This window comes from Ischnura elegans, chromosome 1 (assembly GCF_921293095.1).
Source record: "Ischnura elegans chromosome 1, ioIscEleg1.1, whole genome shotgun sequence".
In the NCBI taxonomy this organism is placed as follows: domain Eukaryota; kingdom Metazoa; phylum Arthropoda; class Insecta; order Odonata; family Coenagrionidae; genus Ischnura; species Ischnura elegans.
The window spans coordinates 3,698,467-3,725,974 of NC_060246.1; the positions used below are offsets into that span (position 1 = coordinate 3,698,467).

Sequence of the window (27,508 nt, forward strand, 5' to 3'; positions counted from 1 at the left end):
AATATCGAATGAAGGATAGGAATTTAAAACGGCCAAAAGCCAGTGATACCATTCATACCAGGGCAAGTGAATTCAGCTCAGAAGGATTTTATGAGAAAGACAGAGTACATATTACTGCCCAAAGTTTGCGATAAAATATTTGAATTTGAAAGATGTGACAGATTGTTAAACCACATCAGTAGTGATACACATATATGTGCGAAAGAAAGGGGACTCGCAAAACAACAGCTATCATTTGAACACACAGTCACTTAGTCTAAGAAAGCGGAGGAGGAGCTTGTTGTTTTTTTTATTTTTTACTTATTTATTTCCATTACCTCATAAACAGCACATTTACGGCCTTTACAGCGGGTAATTAATAATTAACAATGAAGGATATTCACACACGCCCATGCCTTGGATGAAGGTAACTTACCCAGGCGGGACTCGAACCCACGACCTTCGGTTTGGTAGGCGAGGACTTTACTCCGCCGCCACCAAGGCCGGCTTCAGTAGTAGCAACACTGAGGCCGGTTTTGCTACTGAAGCATTTTTAAAAGCTGTAAGCGGAACATCTTGAGTTCGCAGAGACGTGAAACCGGATGGTAATGCTATTCTGATCCCCATGCATAGGCACTCATGAGAGTGCGTGGGAGTGATGCTGCCATCAGCACCTTCCGGGAAGCCGGAGGCCACGTGTGGAAAAGGCAGCGGGCAGTCGGCGGAAAGTACTCATGTGTAAAGGCCGCAGGCCATGTGTGCGACGCACGGTGTGTGATTGATAATAAATACCTTCACGAAATGAGTTGATTTCATAATTCCTCTGGAGTGCCAACCCAATAGAAACCACGCGCTTACAACTGGTGTCAGAGTGCGACGTTGGCCTCCAACAAAAAGAGGAATCAAGTCTATAGTGAAGGTAAGTGAGGATGACGGGCAGAGTTAGTATATCGGGCCAAGAAATGGATATCCAACGTGTGTTAGACACGTTGACTGCGCAGTTAAAGGACTTGCAGGAGGAGAACGCGAGAATGAGGGCTCGGGAAGCCGAGAGACCCTTGCACCCCCTCGCCCCGACCGCTGAGAACTACGCGGATAGACAACCGAATTTCGCCCTCTTAGCCTCGGTTGAGAATTTCTGCGGCGGACCAGCGGAGGATGTGGATGCCTTTATCGAACGGTTCGACAGGGCTGCCTTGCTAAGTAAGTGGACGGAGGAGGAGAAACAGCATGCGATCAGGCTGCGAGTAAAGGGGGCCGCGGACACGTATTGCCGAGCCAAGGCCGAGGGCAGAGAGGCATTGATGTATCCAGAGATTACCGGACTGCTGAAGGAGAGATACAGGTCAAGTAAAAGCCGGCGGTACTAGCGGGAGTTGATGTCCACTCTGCGGATGAAGACGGGGGAGACCATACAGGAATTCGCGGATCGGGTTCGTGAAACGAATGTACCTATTCTGTCGAAGGCACGGAGGAAAGGGTGGCTGCCATCGGGGAAGAGGCCGACCAGAGGGCATTGGATGCCTTCTTAAACGGTCTCTCTGGCGAGGTTGGTAGACAAACGCGACTGAGGATGCCAGCGACATTTGATGACGCCATTGAGAATGCCACGCGCATCGTGGAGGTGGAACGGCGTGCAAAGAGGCCAGTTGAGGAGAGGGAAGTCTTTGCATCGACGGCAAAGGCGTGTTTTTCGTGCGGGAAGGAGGGTCATTTCGCACGCTTATGTCCGAGCCGCCCCCGAGGGCCCTGCTTCGCCTGCGGCCGCCAGGGGCATTTTGCGAGGGACTGCAAGAGTACTCCGCGGCCGTCGAGCGACAGAAAGCCGGATTTAAACTAGGGTGGGGCCGAGTTAATCGCCGAACACGGTCCCCCCAGGAGGTGGCGATCACACCTGTTTGCTCGCTCCGCGAGGCAAATGGATTGGTAGTGCGAGTGGAGAAGGACGGACGGGGGTGGCCCATGCTGGGTGGTGGCCGGATGGACGCGGTGGGTTGTTATCAGCGGGCCCCGTCCGACGGGATGGAAGGAAAAGTGGGCGTGGTTTCGCCCCAGCGCAAGAAGAAAGGGGGAAGGAGGAGACCGACCGACGGGCCGTCATCGCCCGCGGCTGATGGGGCCGCTCTTGCGGCGACGAGGAGCCCGCTGTCACCGGTAGTGGACCCGGCGCTGGCGGCGGCGACCGACCGTGATCTCCCTTTCCGCCCCGACGCGGCGAGGAGAGGGGGCGAAAAGATACCACGAGGATACCCCACGTGGATGTACCATCGCCATGGAGCAGTTGACGTACCGGTTCGACTCCTGCGCGCTGAAATCGTTCCGGGTAGGAGCGTGCGACTCCTGCCTATTTTCTTGGACACCGAAGTTTGGCGGCCGGGTCAGGAGTGCCTGGTGGAATCTGCCCTGGAGGAGGAGGAGTGCTGGGTAGCCAGGTGTGTGTGCTTGGTGAGCGATGAGGGAAGCGTCACCACACACGTAAGTAATTTTGGACCTGATACACTTACGCTAAACAAGGAGACATTGATCGCGAGAGTTAGCGAGGTGCACTCGGGTGAGGACATTCAAACGGGCCGCGAAGAGTGGATAACTGGATGGGAGGAAAAGTGCGTTGGGGTAGTGGAAGTGAAGGAATTCGGAAGGGACATTCTGGATAAGTTGGGGCACTTGAAAGGGGAGGAACGAGAAGTACTAGCCCCAGTGATTGAGAAATTTCAGAATTTGTTTACGCAATCGGGCGGGCCCCGTGCCACTCATCTAATGGAGCATGAAATTCCGACGGGTGATGCCCGCCCGATTTATAAAAAACCCTATAGGACCCCGCACCACCTGAAGCCCCTGATAGAGAATTTCGTGAAAGAGCAATTAGACGGGTCATCCAGCCTAGCAATAGCCCGTGGGCGTTTCTGGTGGTGGTGGTTCCAAAAAAGTCACTGGATGGCAAGCCAAACTATCGATTTTGCATTGACTTTAGGGCCCTTAATGCTATCACTAAAGCAGATGTTTACCCCCTTCCCAATATCACAGAGACTTTGGAATATTTAGGCGGATGTAAGTACTTCACGACCCTCGACCTCACTAGCGGATATCACCAGATTCCGATGGCCGCGGACTCGCGTGAGAAGGCCGCCTTTATCGTAAACAGCGGCCATTATGAATACGTCCGTATGCCATTTGGACTTAGAAACGCGCCCGTGACATTCCAACGGATGATGGACGGAGTGCTACGGGGGATGACGCCGTCGGAATGTTTAGTTTATCTAGACGACGTCATCGTGTTTAGCGATTCGATTGACACGCACGCCTCACGGCTAAGCAAGGTATTCGAGAAGTTGGAAGCGGCCGGCCTGTCGTTGAAGTGCCACTTTGCCCTCCCACAAGTAAAGTACCTTGGCCATGTTATCAGCGCCAACGGGATCAGGCCCGACCCAGAAAAAGTTGCTGCGGTGCGCGATTACCCAACCCCGAGAACGGCAAAGGAAATTCAGTCATTTTTAGGACTTACGAACTATTACCGCCGGTTCGTGGATAACTACGCCGTCCTCGCCCGACCACTGACGGCGTTGCTGCGGAAAGGGACTACTTTTAATTGGACGCCTGAGTGTGACGAGGCTGTGGAGAGTTTGAAGGAATCGTTGACGAGTAGTCCGGTATTAATTTACCCCGACTTCAACCGACCTTTCATCATCTCTACGGACGCGAGTAATTTCGCAATAGGGGCCGTGTTATCGCAGGTGATCGATGGGGAGGAACACCCCGTGGCATACGTGTCTCGGCAAATGAAAAACCCCGAAATAAACTATACTACAACAGAGAAGGAACTCCTCGCTGTCGTGTGGGCAGTGCGACAGTTTAAGTGTTACGTGTTTGGCCGTAAATTCTTGATCGTAACTGACCATGCTGCTCTCAAGTGGTTGTTTGGTCTCAAGGATCCAAGCAGCAGGCTAATGCGTTGGACACTTAAGTTAAGCGAGTACGATTACGAAGTAGCGCACAAGCCCGGGAAGGCGCATTTAAATGTCGACACGCTCAGCCGGAAGGTGAGGGGCGTGGTCGCTGAGGGAGGGATAGACTTCGCGGATGCGCAAGGGAGTGATGAGGAGTGCCGAGGGTGGAGGGAAGACAAAAATTTCGCAGTAATCGACAACGTGTTGTTTAGGAAAACGAAACGGGGGAATAGGACTGTGGTGCCGAGAAGCTGTAGGGAGGAAATACTTAAGCAATGCCATGATCATATAATGGCGGGACATTTAGGTAGGGAAGCAACGGTGACTCGACTAGTATCGCAATATTGGTGGCCAGGTATCGAAAGAGCCGGGAGGGAGCACGTCAAGCACTGCATTGCGTGCAATCGAAGAAGCCCGTATGGAGGCTCTAAGGCCCCCTTGCAGGAAGTGCCTTATGCCTCGCGGCCGTTTGAGTTCTCAGGGCTAGATATTGTAGGCCCTTTGCCGCGAACAGATAAAGGAAACCGGTTCATATTGACAATTGTGGATCACTTTTCACGGTATGTAGTCATGACGGCCATGGCCGACCAAACTGCGGAGACGGTGGCTGCGGCGCTTGTTAGAAACTGGATTTTGCGATTCGGAGTCCCAAAGACGATCCTCACCGATCAGGGAACCAATTTTGAATCGGAGTTGTTCCGCGAGATGTGTATACTGCTCGAAGTGAAGCAATTACGCACGTCATCGTATCACCCGGAGGCGAACGGGAGGGTTGAGCGAGTGCATCGCACGATCGCCAAAATACTGAGCCATAACGTGAATTACAATAACAACAATTGGGATTCTTTATTAGACTATGCAGTCTCGGTGTATAATATTAAAAAGCACCGTAGTACAGAGTACTCCCCCCACGAAGTGATATTCGGATTTCCGATGGCCTCCCCCTTTGAAGTCATGGCGGCGAATGGTGTTCCGTCTAAGCACCCGGCTGTGGGAGAATTGTGTGCGAGACTAACAAAGTTGTGGGAAGTTTGCAAGGAAAACAATCGGAGGGCACAAAAGACGCAAGCAGAGGGGGTAAAAACAAAGGGAAAACAACGCAGATACGAGGTGGGCGACTACGTATATTTACGCGACCCGTGTTTGAAGCCAGGGCAAGTGAAAAAGTTTCATTGCCCCTGGGAAGGGCCGTATCGAGTGATAAAAGAGTTTTGTCCGATTGCAATTTAGAGTTGGAGCTTCCATTTCGAAAAATTGTGGTGCATGTGAATCGTGTGAAACCTTATTCTGGTTCTATTCCATCCCCAGATCTAGGAAGGAGACGTGCTCGCCCCCGAGGAAGACCCCGGAAGAATCCACCCCTTCCTCCCCAAACCCCAATTCTACCCCCTTGCAGTGACATAGAGTTCGAATCTGTGGAGCCGCGGGGATACGCCGACCTTCCAGAGGCCAGCCAGCTGGGAACGGATAGCGGGGAAGGGTTTGACTCCCCTCCCTCATCCCCTCCAGACGGCGAGGCGCCAGCGAAGGGGGAAGGAGTGGTTTCCCCCCCTCCCAACCAAGATGAGAGCTCCTCCCAGCGGAACGAAGCAGCCTCCCCTCCACCGCCTTCCCCTCTCCTCCCAAGGCGGTCCCCTTACCCCCTCCGCAGCCGACAGCGAACAGCTGAGAGAACCGCAGCCCCTCCCCTGTCCCCTTCTCCAGCGCCCTCACACTCCTATTCGCTCCGATCACAAGGACCCTTGTCCACGGTTCTAGAGGAAGACGAACAAGAACAATGACCTTGGTATTCGCCATTTTAGTCGCCGCTGGGATAGCGGGACTTGAAATGGCTCAAGAATTGGTGCCATTAAAAAAAAAAAAAAAAAAACGGTTTGGTATTTGATCGTGGACAAGATGTGGGGTTAATAGAACACGATTGGATGGTGGTAATTAATTTTGATTTGAAGGAATGAATAATGAGTATAAATTAATAGGTGATTTGTTTGACAGAGCTAAGGGGAGGATACGTGATGGGGGGCGGGGACCCCTAGATAATGGGTATGCAATGTTAGATTTAAGGTTGTAAAAATGAAGGGTATAGCTTAACAGTGATAATGTGTAATGTGTGAAGTGCATCAGTAGTGTGGGGCGGGGTCGTGGGCGGTGAATTGCCAAGAGGGTTTTTAAAATCCAAGGGATTCCTGTGCAAAGATGACGAGTGCTTGGGAAGGTGGGAATTTGTGATTCTAGGAAAGTGTAGGCCACGGCCGAAGATTGAACTCTGGACCTATTGATCCACTTGAATTGATTCATATATTTCAACTTGTAGGGTTTTCTGTTAAGTGCTTTAAGTTTTTTTTTTCTTTCTTTCATCTATCATTGGGTAACTTTTCATCTTTCTTTGTTTTATTGTGATTTTAATGGTTTCCATGTATTCTAGTATTGAATTGTTATGTTTTTAGGATATTCAACAATTCACTTTGGAGGGGGTATAGTTGTAAGCGGAACATCTTGAGTTCGCAGAGACGTGAAACCGGATGGTAATGCTATTCTGATCCCCATGCATAGGCACTCATGAGAGTGCGTGGGAGTGATGCTGCCATCAGCACCTTCCGGGAAGTCGGAGGCCACGTGTGGAAAAGGCAGCGGGCAGTCGGCGGAAAGTACTCATGTGTAAAGGCCGCAGGCCATGTGTGCGACGCACGGTGTGTGATTGATAATAAATACCTTCACGAAATGAGTTGATTTCATAATTCCTCTGGAGTGCCAACCCAATAGAAACCACGCGCTTACAAAGCTTTATTTAGTGTAGAGAAACTTGACAATCCAAAAATTCTGGAATGGCCCTCTAAGTATACACATATAAGGTAGTGGGGATTTGCCGTTTGCATTCGCCAAGACTATATACTTGAACCTTTCGTATACCTTGAGCCCACATAAGTTGAACCATTTCCTTCATTTAGTTTTATCAGAAATTTTGTACAATCGAAATTGTGTTAAATATTATAAAAAATGCTTATTAAAGGATAAGTATTCATGAAATGTGTACCATAAAATAATAAAGCACCTATAAACATGGGAAACTTGTGGCATTATAATAACACTGCCAAGATTTTCTATAACACCGAAATTATATGGTTTTAAAACGAATTTTAGCAAAAAATAAAACCACTTTCACGAACCTCTACCAATTGATTAAAAACTTAAAGGGGAATTGTAGAGCTTAAAATGCCCTGAGAGCAGAATAAATACAGCTTACCTGAAATATAGCATGGGTGACGACATCGCTGAATGAATGCTGTATAACTCCTCCTAATGCATCAACTTTCTCGGCTAACTGCTCTCTCTTGGCCTTGGGAAATTGCTTCCAAATGTATGCCACCACACCGGCAAATGGCTTTGTAACTTTCTTGGAGGCCTCTTCAGGTTCTATTGGCTGCCAAGATAGATAAAAAGTATTATCCATGAAGCATTTCACTTATGCCTTTGCAACAACAAATAGGTACCTGGTGTGAGTTTAGTAGCTTAAAAATGATGATGACCACAGCAAATGTCATACATGTATACTGAAAATGAGACTAATTATTGTAAAATATTAAAGATTCAATGGTAAATGATTTCTCACTTTTTCAAAATTAAAGTTTATTAAACTAAGAATACCTTTTCCTGTTCTCTGGATGAATAATATGAGTAGAAAACGGAGAATGGGGAATATTAGTCACACTCGCATTCAGTGATTCAACACGAATCGTGAGCCCTGCCTCAAGCATAGCAGTAGGGTCGGTGCAGAAGCAACATGTGGTGCAATTATTGAGTAAATATACGTATTTTAAGAGGCAAAATGCTAAAAGGAAGTATTATTCCACAAAATAGGCTTTTTACCTCACCTACTTCATTTGCTTGATGAATTCTACAAGGGCTGAAATTGATACCACGGGTTGTAATATGAGCGTGTTTAACTATTCAGTAGGTCAGTCACTTCTCGGGATGAAATAGATTGTGAAACCGTTCGGTGCTAGCCATATGAAATCGTGGAAACAATTTCCCAAATTAGTCATTGGACTGGTCCCTCGTTCCTCTCTCGTCTGAAAGCACTTATTATCTTCGCAAACACGTGCACTTCTTCTCAGCCAGCAGAATCCTTTTGATGTTGTGCCACTTAAGTATGTGCATCAGTACTGTCTGTGCAACAGAGCAAATATCTATCAGAATTAAATTAATGATGCAGCGTGTGAATTTACCATCTTCAATTGGAATGCACATCATGGTGTATTATTGCATATTATTTAATCGAATATCATATCAACGAGCCTTGAATTATTCTCAATTAGCTGACCCATTAACACTACAACAATAAAATTGTGTAAACCTATCAAGTATTTAATGACTATTTAATAAACAATGTGATGCATTTTTCTGTTCCTGAAAAGGAGTGTTCCAATAAAGTTTGTTTATATACACCTCCAAATTTGCTGTCCCTTGAACTTTGCAATAACGTGAGTCTATTGTGATTGTTTTGAGGAAGGCAAAACTTTTACTGCTAGTATTAGTCATGTAGTATGCACTTGAGGAACACAAGAATTGGAAAAAACAACAGGAATTATATCTCAATAAACTTGTGCCGTTTCTGTATGCAGGGGTGCAGTTAGAAATTAAGGCTAGGGGGGTTTTAGGCGCAAAGAGACCTGGGGTGGTGGTAGTATACCCGCCAAAATAAGCGGGAGGTGTGGGGGCCCTCCCCCAGAAATTTTTTAAGATAAATGGTTCAAAATGGTGAGTGTTATGGCTTTCTGATGGATATTTTATTAATCCTTACACTTTTAATAGGTATAGTAATCAAATGAAGTAAAATGAATTAAACTTAAAAGTTTCTCTGAGCTCTGGGGGGGATTTATTCCCCAAAACCCCCCCTCACTGCGCCACTGTCTGTACGTGCCAAAGATGTTATCTTAAAAAAGGTACACAGACTTTTCACTATGACAAATGCATGTCATCAATAACAACTTCAGTTACTATTGGTGACAAGATTTTGGTCCAATTACATCATCATAAACAACTTTTGTAATGAAGTTGTCATGCTTTTGATGAAATGCAGAGTGGGAGCATGTAGAGAGGAGGAAAACACCTGCATAGACAGCTGCACTCGTGGAAATGGCCTTTGCAGCCACACTCTATCTCCTTCACTCACCCTTTTCCTTTTCCCTGAAGTGCACTCGGAACCTGACTCACTGCTTGCCTCCCCATCGTCAAGCCTCAATTCCATTTTCTTACAAGCATTATCAATTGATGCCCACAGTCGTCGTTTGAGCTCCGACAGGGGCTGCCGAAACAGAAATAAATACTACATGAATGAAAAACACAAAATAAAACCGACAACAGAGAAATCTTCAAGACATGAAGCCAAACCATGCTCCCTTGAGCTCAAACCAGATAAAGTATTAGGAGAATTAAGAGCATAAAATATAAACCTATTCATCATCTACATTGGAGGTGGTTGATCAGTGTTGGCCATCAAAACTGAATAAAAGAACTTGCATAAAAATCGTGTAATTCCAAAAATAACCAAAAATTTTACATTAGATGATCTTTCTCCACAGATAAGGTCAGGGATTCAGTCCTAATGAATTAACCAAGGATATAATTGTATACCAGCTAGCAACATGCCTTCACAAAGAAACCAGTAAGTGCATAAATTCCACACAGGAAAACTCATTTACCATGACCAAAATTTGAGCCCATATTCCACAAATTATCACCCAGTACACCACCAATTGAGCACCTACATAATTTTGTTAGCTTTAGAGGACAAAGAGGTTAATACTGCCAGATGCTGATTTGAGATTCAACTTTGCCACCTGTCCTTTCTTTAGCAGGATTGAGCAGCTGCATGTAGCTCAGAAATGGAATTAGTCAACTTACCTATTTGACAAATTTCTAATAAAGGAGCCAATATCACTCTTGGGGTAGATTTTAAGAAAAATGTACTTCATCAAAATCAAAGTCATTTTCTGTATGTTTCAATGCCAAAAACCACAAAAATTCATCGAGTGATACTACTAAGGTGCACAGAGATTTGTTTTTTCATTAATTTTATCAATTTTGTAAGATGATTTTATTAAAGCATCTCAGATATTAAATTTCTCAAATCATTATTTTTTATAGTATCGAATTAATCAATTATCATGTCATATTTTAAGCAAATGATTCTTTAGATACATATACATTCCGAAGTGTACATTTTAAGTACAATCTAACGATTTAAAATACCATCCCATAAGGTTTTTTAAAACCATTTTTACCCAGTTTCGTGGTTCTAAAGTATTTAGTCTTTTATTACTTTATTTAGTAACTTACTAATTATTACAGTGACACCTCGATTTCACATTCCCCCATTATACACTTTCCCTGATTTTGCACAGTTTTTATCAGGTCCCAAACAATACCGCCTTTAAATAATGATACTCTATTTTACAATATCCTCAATTTTGCACTTTTTGTAAGTGGTCCATTCAAAAGTGTAAAATAGAGGTTTCACTGTATTTCTAATTCCAAACTCTTCTACATACTTATCACACAACCAATGGTCGCCAGATAATACTAATGCTAATGGTGGAAGGAGGAAGTTACCAATCCGTAAGTCCAAAAGGCTTACCCCCTTCAGCTTAAAAGTGGAAAAAAATTTGCCTGCGTGCCATAACTCGTAATTGACGTAAATTGCCTGTTAGAATAACTAAAACCCTGTGAAAGATCCCTGGCCCTGGGGAAAATGGTGCCGGATTCTGGCCTCACCTGCGCCAGGTTAAATGAAACCAAGGTAAGTTAGAGAATAATTAGAAGAAAGGATGCACTATTGGTGATGAAATGCAACATATACGAAGCAAAAGGAAAGGACTAGTTTGGCTAAGCTGGGAGAATTATCACTTGCAAGAAACATAGTGTTTTCATCGCTAAAATCTAGACATTCTGTGAAATTCGCAAGACGCGATGTTGCAAAATAACACGAAATAACGCGAAATCGGTAAATAAGAACGAAATTTTGCATTTTTTGCGATTTTAGGTGGATTAGCGAAAAAATCAAACCTAATGAGTCATAATCTATTAAAGCCTGAGCCATCATTTTTTCACGCTGCCGTTGTTCATTTCATCTATCTCATTACCATTCCAAGGTCAATTGGCTTGTTTAGTCACGTGCATAAGGCATTCGCGTAATATTGCGCACTGAAGTAAATTTTCTGCCAGAATTTACCGTTAAATTTATCACAGCCTCTCTCTTCGATTCCCACATATCAATCTTAAATATTTAGAATGAGGTGCTTTCTCACCTGAAGAATTAGATATTATGAATTAAAAATGTGCGGAAAGAAATTTAACGCGGCCACGGAGGAGCGGAAATACAAGCTCACGCGAACGGTAGGCGTCAATGCCCAGCAGTAATTGCGGTGACCGATTGGCAACAGCTATAATCAAAACTAAGCGATTTTGTTGTATCTAGCTGCTGTCCTACCTTCCCTCATCACCTGGGTAAGGAGTATCGAAATCCATGACATGAAACATTTCGGCCAATTTGTAAGTTATACAGTACTATGGTTATACAGTAAAATTCGGTTATAACGCGGGTCTAGGGGGACATAGTTTACACCCGCGTTATCGGACAACCGCGTTATTACGGGAATCTGCGTGGGAAGCAATAAAAAAACCCTTAAAGGTAATTTTTATAGCCAATTTATTTGCGTAATACATTATTAAAATATTTATTTTATGATTTAGACGCTCTACTTTAAAAATATAATCAACAGATTTAGGCGTTACTTGGTGGAACGATGAGATATTCATGGTTAAATAAAAAACACAGTACTGTTCCACAACCTTATAATTTAACTAGTAGACTGCTAAATTATAAGGTTGTGGAACAGTACTGTGTTTTTTATTTAACCATGAATGCTCTACTTTAACGGGAGTTACTAAAGTACTCGGATATTTTCTTTTGCCGCGATAGTTGATGGCGTTTCTTTGTCACGTAATTTTTTATGCTTTGCAAGTGCAACAGATGAATCCTATCGCAATCACTTTGTCCCTCCAACCAATTCATCAATTCACTTATATTATGTAATAAATGGCCAATTTTTGGCATCTCGACCTCACTTTCGTCTTCTTCATTCTCGCTCTCATCTTCCGATGATGCAGCTGTTTTTGCGCGGCTCTGGACCGCAGCCACAATTTCTTCGTCACTCTTATAAGCAGATACAGGAGTTTCCTCGTCTTCGCGAACCCAGGCCTCGAGATCACTCACAAATAGTTTATTACAAAGAACATCTGAAGCTTCACGTGCGTCCTCTTCCGTGAAACCCAAAAACTCGTCTTCGTCTTCCATGCTATCGCCCGTTGTATACTCGCACTTTGACCAGCAATTTAGGATTGTAGCTGAAGTTATTTTCTTCCATGCCAAACCAATATTATAAGCCATGTTCTTCAGGGTGACTGTTTTCAGATATTCTTGTACCTGCAGTTCTGAATTTATGACACTAGTGAGCAATTCCAGCCGATAGTGGGCTTTAAATGCTCTGATTATCCCTTGGTCCATGGGCTGAATAAGAGCTGTCGTATTTTTTGGTAAAAACGAAGCCACTATTTTGCCATCCCTCGTTATCAAGAGCTCAGAAGACGGATGGGCCGAACAGTTATCTAACAGAAGTAGAGCCTTCTCTTCTAACTTTTTTGATCTTAAGTGGCTATTAACCGATGGAACAAAATCTTCATTGAACCAAGATAAAAAAATGTCTCGAGTCATCCAGGCATTCTGACTGTTTTTGTAATTTATGGGTAGTGCTTTCATATTAACGTGCTTGAAGCACCGAGGACTTCGATTTTTACCAATACACAGAGGTTTTAACTCGTGACTTCCTGATTTGTTAGCGCACAGTAATAAAGTCACTCTTTCTTTGCTCATTTTTATTCCGGATTTATTTGCCGACTTCTTAATATCAAGTGATTTTGTTGGAAGCAATCTGTAGTAGAGAGCGGTTTCATCGCAGTTATACAATTGCTCTTCAGTGTACTCACGTTCATCAATCATCTTGCGTAAAGTCCCACAGAATTCTCTAGCTGCTTCACTGTCACTGGAACGAGATTCTCCTTGCATGTTAACTTGCGCTACCCCGTGGCGAATTTTCCACCTCGATAGCCAGCCAGCAGAAGCAACAAAATCATGAGCACCACCTATTTGTTTATTTAATTTAATTGCCTGTGCTTGTAAAAGTGGACCGGATAATGGAACACCTTCACTGCGCTTCTGAACAAACCACATAAACAAACATTCATCCACATCACCAGCAGCACTCAATCTAGCCTTTTTTCTATCAAGTCCTATTTCGTCATCCACTTGATCAACAAATGATCGTAATTTATCTTCTTCTTTCATCCAACCACGAATAATTCCTTCAGGAACACCAAACTCCCTGAATAAACTTGATTTTGAATCACCGCGTTTCACTCTGTCGATTATGCCCAACTTTTCTTTAATTGTGTAAGTTTTCCTTTGGGCAGACATCGTTTTTACCCTAAAATCAATGAAAATTTTCGTAAAAAAGTAATTTTCATATTAATATTAAGCCAAAGGCAAAGGTAAAACAGCTCATTCATCATTAAATGCTCGAAGCCTGTGGGCATTGAGTACATACCTTGGTTTGAGCGCCGCGGTGCGAACGTACGAAAGAGAATTATCTCAATCTCCCTGAATCTCGAAAATTATTATAGCCGTGCAACACACTTTTCAGCTCGAGTTCACAAGACACAATGACCGATCAGGAATTACCGAGTTTTTTTTATGGCTACGAAACAATGTATGGAATACGTCGCCAACCGCGTTAATACAGTCGCTTGAAGTAGCGCCGTTGCGACGCGTCGGTAGACACGCCGAGATAAAATTCGCCACAAAGTTACCTACCCCAAAAAAAAGGTCAATGTAATTATTTCGGGGGACATGGTGAGACCCGCGGTATATCCGAAACCGCGGTAAAGTGAGGCGCGTAATAACCGGAATTTACTGTATGTACCGCAGCTACCCAGCACTAAGTTTGAAAACACCATTGTGATAGGTTGTGTTTTGCGGTTGGTCTGTTTTTTTTATTGTAGTTCCAGCTTTAAATATCGAACAAAGGATAGGAATTTTAAAATGCCAAAAGCAAGAGATACTGTTCATACCAGGGCAAGTGAATTCAGCTGAGAAGGATTTTATGTGAAAAACAGAGTATTACTGTGCGAAGTTTGTGATAAAATATTTAATTTGAAAGATGAGACACTTTGTTAAAGCACATCAGTAGCGATACTCATAAACGTGCGAAAGAAAGGGGACCCGCAAAACGACAGCTATCATTTGAACACACAGTCACTCAGTCAAAGAAAGCAAAGGAGGAGCTTGTTGTTGCTACTACAGAAGCATTTTTAAAGGCTTTATTTAGAGTAGAGAAACTTGACAATCCAAAAATTCTGGAATGGCTCTCGAAGTAGACACGTATGAGTAGTGGGAATTTGCTGTTTGCCGATCGTATTCGCCAAGACTACATATTTGAACCATTCATACACCTTGAACCAATTTAAGTTATACCATTTCTTTCATTTAGTTTTATCAGAAATTTTGTACAATCCAAATTGTGTTAAATGTTATGTAAAATGCTTAGTAAAAGTATAAGTACTCATGAAATGTGTACCATAAAATAATATAATGCCTATAAACATGGGAAAATTGTAGCATTATAATAACACCGCCAAGATTTTCTATAACACCGAAATTACCGTATAAGCTTGTGTAAGAGGCGCACACGTGTAAGAGGCGCACCCCTATTTTGAGGATCGAAGCTATAAAGAAAAAAAATTTTGCGACATTTTTTTTATCCTATCGTGCGGTGTTGCAGACGTATGCCTGGAATTTCGACAGTTATCGAAATGTCCTCTTTCAGTACTGTTTGAAAGAGGAAATTTTGATAACTGCGGCGGCATAAGAGGGAGTAGAAAGAGTTCCGATCCTCTCTTTGCATACGCCATCGCTCTTCGTTGCTTGTCCTACTCACGAACAATTTTGTTTAAAAGCTCTCGCAGGAGTATTGCAATAGAATTGCAGCCGTGGAAAATTTTAAGGCAAAACACGACAGGCAAATGGCATGAGCTTTCCCAAGAGATTGAACAACAATTGGGGCAATCTCAGCGTCGTAGGATAATAACCACGTCGTAGATTTAAGGCCTCTTGCACACGCACCAATTTTGGACGGCCGGTAAAATATCGGCCGTCCACATTCCAATAGTGAACAATGGGAGAGCATTGGAGCTTGCACACGTATCGACCACACGCCGGCACCGGCAAAATGCCGGTTAGCTGCCGGCTATTGTCACTGTGGATCGCCGACGCCGGCTCAAAAACTTAGCAACGTATCGTTTGACCGGTAAAAATCCGGCGTGTGTGCAAGCATCGCTTCGCCGGTAAAATATCGGCCAATATTTTACCGGCCGTCCAAAATCGGTGTGTGTCAAATCAAATCAAAATCAAAGGGAGAAACTCCCCTGCCTGCCGCTTTATTTTGACCCAGGGTTTCAGATGACTGACTCACGCTGAAAACCAAGGCCACTCAGTTCCCCTTGAACTTGCAACCGGTGAAGGGGAGGGGGGGAAGATAAGAAGTTTGTGTAAGAGGCGCACCCCCATTTTCGGCTGCAATATCTGGGAAAAAAGGTGCGCCTCTTACACGCGCTTATACGGTATATGGTTTTAAAACGAATATTAGCAAAAAATAAAACCACTTTCACGGACCTCTACTAATATCCCTTGCAAGAATTGGGCCATGACGAGGCTGGCATGCATACATTTCCCACAGCTGAAGGGTTAATCTTTGACATGATACCCATTGAATGCTTACCGTTTCCGGCTTCTTCTCGACATGTGGTGGAGTTGGCTGGTGCAACTTAGGGATAGTTTCCACCCAGTTCTTCCACGCTTTGCGAGTGCTTCGCGATGGGTTGGCCTCAAACACCTGCCCGTAAGGAGTTCCGGGAGTCGACTGCAACCTCTGCACCCTCACGTCTGACCCTTCACTCTCCTCCTCTGCTCCTTTGCCCTCCGCATCTCTCGAAGCAAAGTCCTCGAAGCAATGCGCCCCACTGCCCACCTCTTCCTCAACTCGAGCATCAACAACTGGAGTCCTGCAAACACGGCTGAAACGACTCGGAGGAGTGAACACCTCTCCCTCCACAGTCCTCACACCATCAACCCTCGATGGCAACGACTTCTCACTCAAAGACACGTCGTTCCCACCATTCGTCCGAGCAGACATTGAGGTAGAAGCAGGAGCCATCACAGCCGATTCAACCGATAGCCGACTGTCACTAATCTGTCTAGTACTCCCATTGTTTCTAACATTACTTTCTGACTTTTCACAAGAAGCATTCGCATTGCTCTTGGAAATTTCACTGACTGAGGGCGTGGACTTTTCTGAAATCGCCTCCTTTCCCAAGTCTTGCCCGACTCTTGTATTCCCCGAAGTCCCATCAGATGGTTTATCTGTGGCTGAAGACAATAAAGATGTTTTATAATCAGCAAATATGCTCAGGGTAACATAAATCTGCTAATACATAAATGAAATAAGAATGAAAGCAATACGGTGAAACCAAAATGAAAACTATGGCTTGCAGCAATGTCCACCAATAAACTAAGATAGCACACAAGAAGGTGATCTAAAAATTAGAAAACATGAAATTAAATAATGAAGAAGAAAATCGTCTAATTAATTAAAAATGCTGTTTCTTTCCCCTGAGAATGACTGAACAAAGAAAATCTCTCATTCAGAAGTGATAATCCTTACATTTCACTACATAATAATCAGCCTCTGGAACTTTCTGGCCCTTTTGTGCACACATAAGAATCCAATCCTTAGTGACAGCAGGTAGACCCCACTTCACAGCTGCAGCATACTTGTTTCCTTCAGGAGTCGGGCATATCAGATGGGTTGACGCGACTGCATTCTTCTCTGGAATGTCCTTCTTCGAAAAAACTTCCTGTGAGCTAAAAAAAAACACCATTGTCAATGCCTGCCCAAACAAATGAGTCACCAAGGTATTCATGGCACACAATATTTTGAGCAGGTGACTGATAACTCAGGACACTAATGCCCTTAATGAATGGTGGAGAGGATCCAATGTTCAGCATTAGCCTGCTCTGAACAGGAGGACCATGGCTAAACATTCCATCTAATAGACGGAATGCTGTACATGGAGTGCCCTTTACACAGCACTCATGAAAGGATTGTACTGACTGCAAAAATTCTCAGCCAGCCACCTCAGGAATTATCTGTGTCCATAGTGTGGCAAGCAAACAGTAGCCAACCACACCAAAGCGATCCCCAATCCTCCAAACTTCATGGGTACACTAACTTTCTGAACATGCATCATACTTTTTTGAAAAAATATTACAGCAATGTACACTGCTGACGGAAATGGGCTGACATGTGGGCATGCCATGCATTGAAAGTGTAGGAATTCATACCTATGTCCCATCTGACAGGTGAACTGCTGAATTTGAAGTACCCTCAATAAAGACACTCAAGCATGGATCAGGCAGGTCTTTGCTGCAACCAAGACATGGATTAGTGTAGTGGGAAGTCAACACTCTAGCCACCAACACCAACCCGATCCCTCAAGATATTCACATACACAACAATGCATTTGTTGGCTACCACTGCTGTTAACACCTTGCGTACGGATGGCGAGAGTTCTCATCAATTCTTTCCCGAACGTTACGGATAGATGACGAAGATTCTAGTCATTTAGGCGCGTCAACCTAAACAATTTTATAGTGTACAATACGTATTCGCTAGCGATACGCTTTAAAATTGTTTAGGTTGAAGCGCCTAAATGACGAGAATCTTCGTCATCTGTCCGAAATGTTTGGGAAAAAAATGACGAGAATTCTCACCATCCGTACGCAAGGTGTTAACAGCTCATCCACTCTGTATACCATATTTTTACCCTGTAAACCTTAACCAATATCTTTTAAACACATAAGGGTACTAACTCTCTGCATTTTCAATGAACAAACCGTTAGATTATCTACTTATTGTCCCCTCACCAACTCTATCTCAGGATACTATGAAGATGAATCATTACAACCAAAACATACCCTCACCGACCCAATCAAAAATGAAGTTAGTATTATTACTACTTTTCCTCTTCTATTCTTGACCTTGTTTAATAACTTTTTATGATGTTTCTTGGAGTTTAGGTTTAGGAAACCAAGTTATAGCCAACGTTTCGATTTATTTAAAATCATCCTCAGGGCTACGAAAGAGAAAACATGAACAATATAAAATACAAAGATGACAACGATGTACAATATTTTTACATAAAAATGTTACGATCGCGTTTTTTATACAGTAATGTAAATTAAAGTATACGCATATATATATATATATCCATGTACATATATAAAAGAAAGCCGAAAATCGTGTTAGTTAGAACACTTATAACTCGAGAACGGCTGCACCAATTTCAATGAGATTTGGTTCTTTGGATTCGTCTCAGGCGGGGTTAACATATAGGCCATTAAAAAAAGGATAATTTCACAAAAAAATTCATCTCTTTCCTATGGGCATGCTTTTAGGAGTTATAGTAACACAACAATTGATAAGTCGGTCAAAACTACAAATTAAATAATTTGTTTTGTTTTTACCACTTTAATAACTGAATTTAGTAACAATATAACATTTTAATTACTAAATATATTCAAAATATTAATTAAATTGAAATTACATTTTAAAAATTTAATTCGAGCTGATTGTAAGCCCAGCCGTGGCCCAGCTCGAGTTGACACTTCACTACCGTGTTTGTAAACAAATCTCCAAGCAATTGTTGACAAACGGTAATGTCCGTGTTCCTGTCGAGGAATCGAGTAGTTTTAACTCATTTCCTTGGAATGATTGCAAATTAGTTTCAGCGGAAGGTGAGCTCATCAACAAAGAGTTCCAGAATATGATTGATCACCAAAAGAATCAAAGATGGTTGATTTAGCGAGCAAGAACGAAGATGTGGATGACTAAAACGAGGTAAATTCAAATAGTTCGTACTCTGCATGGATTCGAATCTTTTAAATGTGTAACAAACGAAGACGAAATCACCAACTATCTATCTGAATATTTTAAGTCCTTGGACGTACCTGGCTGACCAAGGCACGATTTACAGAAAAATGTAGTTTCTAAGCTCATGATCTTTCGAAGCCTAAACCAACCATAACTATCCAACGGAACGTGTTTGATCATTAAAAAAATTGGTGATGAATGTGATTCACGCAACTTTACTCAAAGGAAAATTCAAAGGTTAGGAAGTCCTCATTCCGTAGATTCCATGATCTCAACTCATATGCCCTTTTGAGCTTAAACGTATTCAATTTACAATTCGTGTTGCATTCGTGATAACGATTAAAAAATCGCATGGTCATTCTTTCAGTTTTTGTGTTTACGCAGTGCATTTTTTCCAAACAGAGATACTAAAACTGGCGCGCCTTAAGTCATTTAATGCGAATGCTGCTTCATAGGGGCTTTTCTTGCACGATTTTGAGCATCAGTCAAGCGTCGGTCTGGGGTCGTGTCAACCTGCCCCCTGAATGGGCCAAGTGTATGCAACAGACTTGGACCTAAAAAAAATTTTTTACAGCTAATAACGCAAATAGCCAACAACTGAATGCGTATAATTTTTATTTCATGAACTGCTTTATTAAACCACAATGCCCAAAATTTCTTAAGCTAAAACGTAAGAAAATTTGTTGAAAAAAATCCGCGTAAACATGCTCCGATTCACCCTATGTAGATTCAATAAAGAAAATGTCTTTCTGACAAGCAATTTTGGTACTCATTTACGTAGTTTTATTAAATTTGTGTCCTTATTTTATTATAATAAATTAAACATGATTAAAAACGATACACCCGCTCTTGATTTATAAATGGTGTAAGTAAACTGTAAGTTCATTGATTGTTAGGCGGTACGAAGTTCGCTGGGTCAGCTAGTATATATATATATAAAAGAACAAAATAGAATACACTAAAAATTTTGACATACCTCTTAACTTTGTACATATTTATTGATGTTGTGTTACTAAGGTATTGCCACACCTAAGCTTTGTTCGCGTCGCTTGCTCCATCTGCACCTTCTGCACCAGAAGGTGCAATGAAAATCAGGCGGGTGCAGGAAGGTTCAACTCGTGCGACGCGAACGGCGTGTAACAACAAAAATGGCGCGGACATGATTGTAATTAACATTGTCGAAGAGGATTTTTATGAAGACTATAACGTTATTTTTCCAGCTTTCATTCAGCCACGGGATGTTATTCCAGTAATTGTTGCGATTTACTCGGGTTTGTTATGATTCTGGTTGAACTAATATTGAACGCATTTGTTTATTGTTTGTTTGTTATTTGATTGTATTGGCATTACGTTGTGAATGCCTCTACGTCTTCCTTTATTGAGAATAAGGTTTTAAGCTTTTGCAATTATGGCACGTTTGATATCGATATCCTAGACCTAAGTTTATTAATTGGTGTGAGAAAGGTGTCAATGAGCTAAAGTTACCATTTAGATGTAAACATTGCCTTTTCACTTCATATATGCCTTTTAGTTATGCTAGTTGTTTTTATTAAAGGCTATTACATTTTTATTACGCATTAATTTCTTTACTCGATTACTTCCAGTAGATAGGGAAAATTACTTAACAACTTTTTTTAAAAGATTCGTGACCACCGGGACTAACAATTTTGCTAATCTCATTTGAATTTTTCGGGAACACGAAGTGGTCCGTAATGAAATTCTTAAGTATAATGACCAAAGGCAATTTGGTCATTTGGAAGGCATTGTCCGAATATTTTTGTGTCTGGCATTTCCTTCGTACCTATACTGCCCATATGAATGAAAGGATATTTGTGGCTGCCTCATTCCATTCAAATTGGTCTAAGTGGTTCGTTGGTTAAATGGCCTCAGGGTCGTATATAATATAAGTATTACCTCTGTATTCCCAAGATCGTCGAGGAACTCTTTGCCCCTATCTAGAATCTGAGATAGTATTTTTATCGTTGTAAACGGCCATCTATTTCATAGAAATCATGGTGAAAAATAATGAAAAACTCGTTCCAAACTGTGGAAAGATTAATTAACATTCATGATTCGAACTAACAGAATATCAGTACATTTCAGCGTCAGTTGTGGCAAAAAAACATTTTTATGAATCACAATATCACCTACCACAACTACAAATACCACTCCATCCTAATGGAAGAGTAAAAAAATCGTTGTCATCTTTGTATTTTATATTGCTCATGTTTTCACTTTCATAGCCCTGAGGATGATTTTACATAAATCGAAACGTTGGCTATAACTTGGTTTCAATTTGACCTAAACTCCAAGAAATATCATAAAAAGAAAAAAAATTAAGTTGAGAACTGAAATCAGGAAGTGTCATTTCCATGAAAACAGTTGGAAACCAGTATGGAACTTGAAATATTTAGAACTGCGCCCCTGAGGCATGTATTATTCTTGAATATAATATTTTTTCATACAATGAAAATTATACATCTGTTTTCATTAAAGTACGTTTTTGAATAAAATGCCCAGTTATGTCTTGCACCCACACATCAGGAGCTTCAGTTCCATATCTGTTCAAGATCTGACCTCAGGATTGTCAAAAAGTTCCTTAATTCTAATTCATTCCCGACTATGTATTTTCTGACTTTTTTGCACCCTCCTTCAGATCCAAGCATGACAGCAGTTTCACTCATGTTGGCTAATCATGGCCACTTCACCAATGATTCAAGTTTGCCCAGGAAATGCGAACACACTGTAGTTCTAACTAGTTATTTTCTGCAGCTCACAATGCGGACAAATTTTCAATGAGACAAACATGGTAGAGGAATATGCATCTACACTTCATTGAAAGAAAAAATTGACGTCAACTCAATATGGCCGCCGGTAGCCAGACGCATGCATCTCTCGCTCGTCTATCTTTCAGTGTTTTTGTTGTTGCAACACTACTGTGGTTGAATATTTCTGTGCGAGTTCGTGCCCTTTCGTGTTGTGATCACTCCCTGGTTGTTTTTCCTCAAGATCCTCAAGAGATATTCAGTTATCGGAGATATCTTTTTTCCGCCTTCTCATCATGTGGTTTCTCCCAACGTGGCCTTCCTGGCCCGAGAGGCCCTCGGTCCAGGTCCCAGCGAGAGCCTGAGCCCTCCCGGGTAAAACTCCCGCGCTACCCTCACGCTGGAATGGTGATACTCCTCATTGTGTTACTCTCAGGGGATGTCAGTCTTAACCCTGGCCCTTCTCGTGTCCCTCAAGTGCACCTTTATTATCAAAATGTGAGAAGCATCAAGGCCAAACTTGGCGACTGTGACACACACGCCCATGAGCTCTCCCAATTTGATATCATTGCCCTTTCTGAAACCTGGCTAAACCCCTCAGTCCCTGATGCTGAATTATCCTTTGTGAACTCCCACAATATCTATCGCCGAGATCGACCGTCAAGAGGAGGAGGAGTGCTCCTTGCTGTCAACAATCTCTATCCATCAAAACGCCGAGTGGACCTGGAAACGGACTGTGAGATTATATGGAGTGAGGTGTCATTAGTCTCAGGTGAACACTCTAAGGCATGTTAAATCTATGTTGGTTGCTTTTACCGTCCCCCTAACAGTGACATTACTATTCTGGAACATTGTCTAGATTCTGTGTTCAGAGCTATAAACCTAGGTCCTGTAATTCTGGTTGGTGATTTTAATCTTTCAATTCAATGGAAAACCCCAACAAGCGGCTGTCCAACCAACGCCCATGACGATTTCTTTCTTCAAAATTTTGTAAATGCTCTTGGCCTTCCTCAATACTTCCTACACGGAACTCGAAATGCGGCAACGCTGGACTTACTTCTTGCGACCATTGCCCCTGAGTCAGTCACCCCCGGGCGAAAGATTTTCGACTCCGACCACGACTCCCTCGATGCAGTGTTCCTCGTCCAACGTTCCAAGAAGCACCGCGGGGTTCCTACCCCGCCCCCCAAGCCATTCCCTGCTTGGTCGAAGGCATGTTGGGACGACATAAATCGCTGTCTCGACCTCATACCCTGGGGTATCCTTGCTTCTATGTCTCCGGAAGAAGGTGTGGACTTTCTTTACTCAATCCTTGAGAGTGCGGTCAAAGATTTTGTGCCCATTGTGAAACCTAAGTCAAAAAAATTCCCCTCTTGGTTCAAAACAGATACTATTCGCTCACTTGGAAACAAGAATCGTGCTTGGTATCTTTATAAATCTTTCCCGAACGAGGAAACTCGAACTACATACACTAACCTTCGTCGCTGTTCCAAAACGCTAATTCGCCGTGATCACAAGGAGTATGTTCAGGGCATGTGTTCATCCATTTCCTCCAACCCAAGAAAATTCTGGTCCTTTGTGAATAGTCGCCGAAAGTCTCCACGCATCCCCCTTCACGTGACCTATAACAATCTCGAGGCTGTGGGTCCAGATAGACCAAACTTATTCAATCAATTCTTTACTGATTGCTTAGCTCCTTCATCTACTCTCTCTAATAAAATTGATAAAATCCCCACGCCAATTCGTGACCATTGTCTATCTAACGTTATCACAGATCCCAAAGAAGTATTTGAGTATCTCTCCAAAATCCCTCTCCATCGTGCCCCTGGTCCCGATGGTTTGAGCCCCAAACTAATTAGACATTGCGCATCCTCCCTCTCTCTTCCATTGAGCCTCCTACTGAACCGTTGCTTTTCCCTCGGCACCTTCCCCTCCCAATGGAAAATTGCCAACATCATTCCCATACATAAAAATGGCCCTAAAGATGAAGTCTCAAACTACCGACCAATATCGATACTTCCGATACTATCTTCAGTTTGTGAAAGGATAATTCTCAACAGGCTCTACTACTTCACTTCTCCTTTTTTATCAAATAATCAGCATGGTTTCCTACCGGGACGCTCCTGCCTGACCAACTTAGCTCTTTTTCAGCATCATGCAGTCGTTTCCATCTCCAATAAAGCTCAACTTGACGCAATATTCTTAGATTTCTCGAAAGCTTTCGACTCTCTTGACCACTCTCTTCTCCTTCACAAACTCTCTCATCGCTTTAACCTGCATGGAAATTTTCTAAACCTAGTGGACTCTTTCCTCAACAATAGATGCCAGCGTGTAATACTTCCTGGCTGCTCATCCCAATGGTCACCCACAACATCCGGAGTACCTCAGGGAAGTGTACTCGGGCCATATTTATTTAATCTTTTCATTGACGATCTGGCCTCCCTTGTACATCCCTCTCAAGCCCATACCCTTTTTTACGCAGATGACTGCAAAATTTTTAAGCAAATTAACAATATCGCAGACTGCCATAGCCTACAGGATGCATTGAACAAGGTTTCAGAGTGGTGCAACACCTGGAATCTCCGCCTAAACGCTAATAAATGCAACATAATTTCCATTTCGCTAAAGAAGTTCCCTTATGATTTCAGGTACAGTTTAAACTCCCTTCCCCTCAGACGAGTCTCCACCATCAAAGACTTAGGTGTCTTAATGGATCAAAAATTAAATTACTGTGAGCATATTACAAAAATTAAAAACAAAGCTATGTCTCTCCTTGGCCTCCTCTACCGCTTCTCAGAAATTGCAGACCCGATAGCATTACGCGCATATTTTTCAACTATTGTCATTCCCGTTATAATGTATTGCTCCCCCATTTGGACAATCTCAGCCCCATCCAATGTTTTGGCTCTTAAAAGTGTGACAAATTTTTTCACTAATATAGTTAAGTGCAGAGCCCCTCATCTTCGTAATATGTCCGCTGATTCTGTTTTGCACACTCTCTCTATATCTAATATTCCAAATTGAATCTTAAAATCTGATTTAAAACTAATACATAGCATTCTAAACTCTTCCATAGACTGTCCGGATCTCGTCTCCAATCTAAACTTTAAAGTTCCATGCAGACCCACTCGAACGCATTCGCTCCTCCATGTGCCCATTCCCAGATAGTCGCTTACCAAACGTTCCATCCTCTCCCGCCTGTCTTCCCTCATAAATTCCCTTCCAGATCACATTGACCCGTTCTCCATTCCAAACCACTCCTTTACAAACCGTGCTCTTTCCTACCTTAATGTAAGCTCTTAAGGTCAAAGAGCTTCTTACTTCAATGTATTGTTATTTATTTAAATTAATTATGTTTGATTGTGTTTGTGCTTTTATGTTTGTTATACAGGCATCCCCCGAGTTACGTAAGAGATGCGTTCCGGCAGACTATGCGTAAGTCGAAATTTACGTAAGTCGAACCTTTGCGTTGGCGCTTCAGATATTGCTGTATAACAAGTTGTATCGTACAGGAATGAGCGCAACCACATACGCCACCACATCCATCGCTAGAACTGCAAATTTTCACGTTGATTGCTGACTTGGGATTTATAAGCGATTTTTCTACAGAAATTAATGAAATTTCCTTCGAGGAATGACAAAAATGGGTCACTTTGTTATTTTTAGCACGTAAAAAACTCTATAACTATTCGATATTTTTTCTACCATAGGTTGTACGAGCGAATATCTACTTCTTCGCGCTCGCATTCGAAAATTAACGTAATCATTTGAAATACGGTTATCGCTTACGTAAGTACGGATTTACGTAAGTCGAGACATACGTAACTCGGGGGATGCCTGTACTGTGCCACTATAAAATGGCAAACTATACTGTATGTGGACAATTTGATAAATGAATAAATAAAAATGTAATAAAAGTCAAAAAGGTATGAAAAATACAAAACAATTATGTAGATGTTGCAGGAATCATAATTTTTGCAATAGCAACAAATAAAATGCTTTAATCTGAGTCCATGTACTTCCAAAGGAAAATTAATCACATCTTTCAGTGTTGAAGGTATGATCCTTCAGCCAACTTACAGAAATGTGGTTCCTCTTGATTCCTGAATCCTGACATAAATTTTCACCAACACCACGGATGCGACTCCATGACTTTTCCCCTATTTCCCTGAACCATAAATACCCAAGTGATAACCATAATGCAACATACATTTACCCCACATTTAAGCTGAAAAACTAACTCATGAGAGCAAGGAACCTCGTGATCTCTTGACATCTGGAGTCTGCCTGATTCCGTGGCCAAGTATGCATGGAAGAGATGGGGAGGACTATTTCTATGCGGTTTGAGGGACACAAAAGGCTCAACCGACTGGGCCCACCAGAATAATTAGCCATGGGAGAGGAGGGCATCATTAACCAGCATGCAATGAGGTCGTTCAGTTGGATGTACTAGAGAATTCAATATATTGTAGGGAAAGATGAGTTAAAACAAAATAAAGCCTTCATCACTCAACCATTCCTTCATGGAATTGAAATAAATGACCACAATGCCTCCTTTTCATGAGTTCATGATGTTACCAAAGTTCCAGTTCTTATACATGATCTCAGGGAGAACTGCTAACTGAGGGAAAGACCCGCTCTCAAGAATGTAAAAAACAATGAAAGAGCCTCGCGATATGGGTGAGGAGTTGCCGAGAAACAGCAACGCAATCACCATTAGCAAGTGACATCATTAACTCATCTACGAAGGGGTGAAGGCTGAATACTTTTTGCCACAAAAATTCAGGAATAGACCAACGGATGAGAAATGGACACTAACATATCTCTTTATTTTTCTCATTTTATTGCAATTGATATCAAGATAAAATTGGCGAATGAGCACATTTACTTGGCTAAAACAAAGGTTCTCTGCCGAAAAAGGAATTTCTGGGTCAATTGATAGAAAAAGTAATTACAGTGGAACCTCGGTAAAGCGAGTACGGGCTATTGCGACACCCCTGCTATTACGAGAGTTTGCGGATGCACCGTCAACTGACCCTTTGATTAGCATGTAAAGAAATCCGTTTTTACGAGGCCCTATTGGTGTTGGCTCTCGCCATAGCGAGGGTTCCACCGCCGGAAAAACTTACATCAAGACTCCTTAATCTCTGTAATTGCTAGCGATCTGTTAGAAATGAAGTTAATGGAGTGCTCAGTCTCAATTTATGTGGTAAATTGTTGTTCGATAAATAAGTAGTTAATTTTGGTGAAAATATTTTGGCCATGGCCCTTATATACTGGTTGCTAATCTTCGGCTTGGAATTGTTGCCTGAGAATCCGCTTTTACCCCTCAAACCCCTCCCCTCAAACACAACTTTGGGTACAGTGCGAAAGCATATACCGCCGCTAACAGCGCAGTTAGTTCCATATTTCCCCTAGTGGCAGCGCACTGTGCCCAGAGATGTTTGAGGGGAAGCGTTTGAGGGGTTTGAGGGGTGAAAGCGGAATCTCTAAGGACCATGATTTTGGCGGGTAGGAGGCAGTCGACAGCACACCCGCACGTCAGTGAGTCGTGTAAGGAGAGAGGATTTGAAAGGCAGACACCATGGCTCAAACACGGAAAACACTTAACCTAAGAGATAAAATCAAAATAATAGATCAGTGCGAGAGTGGCGTGCTGTCCAAATGTGAAGTGGCCAGGAGACATAATTTATCTTCCTCTTCATTGTTCACCATTTTAAAA

General features: G+C 42.5%; 1 protein-coding gene across 1 annotated transcript in view; it reads right to left on the reverse strand.

Moving 5' to 3' along the window:
• Positions 1-27,508, reverse strand: part of LOC124154721 (DNA topoisomerase 2-binding protein 1) — a 150,531-nt gene that overhangs the window by 61,523 nt on the left and 61,500 nt on the right. The window contains exons 15-18 of the mRNA XM_046528609.1: positions 16,754-16,953; positions 15,812-16,458; positions 9,094-9,225; positions 7,165-7,341 (exon numbers count right to left, since the gene is read on the reverse strand). Coding sequence (XP_046384565.1) covers positions 7,165-7,341; positions 9,094-9,225; positions 15,812-16,458; positions 16,754-16,953 — 1,156 coding nt within the window. The remainder of the gene's footprint in view (positions 1-7,164; positions 7,342-9,093; positions 9,226-15,811; positions 16,459-16,753; positions 16,954-27,508) is intronic.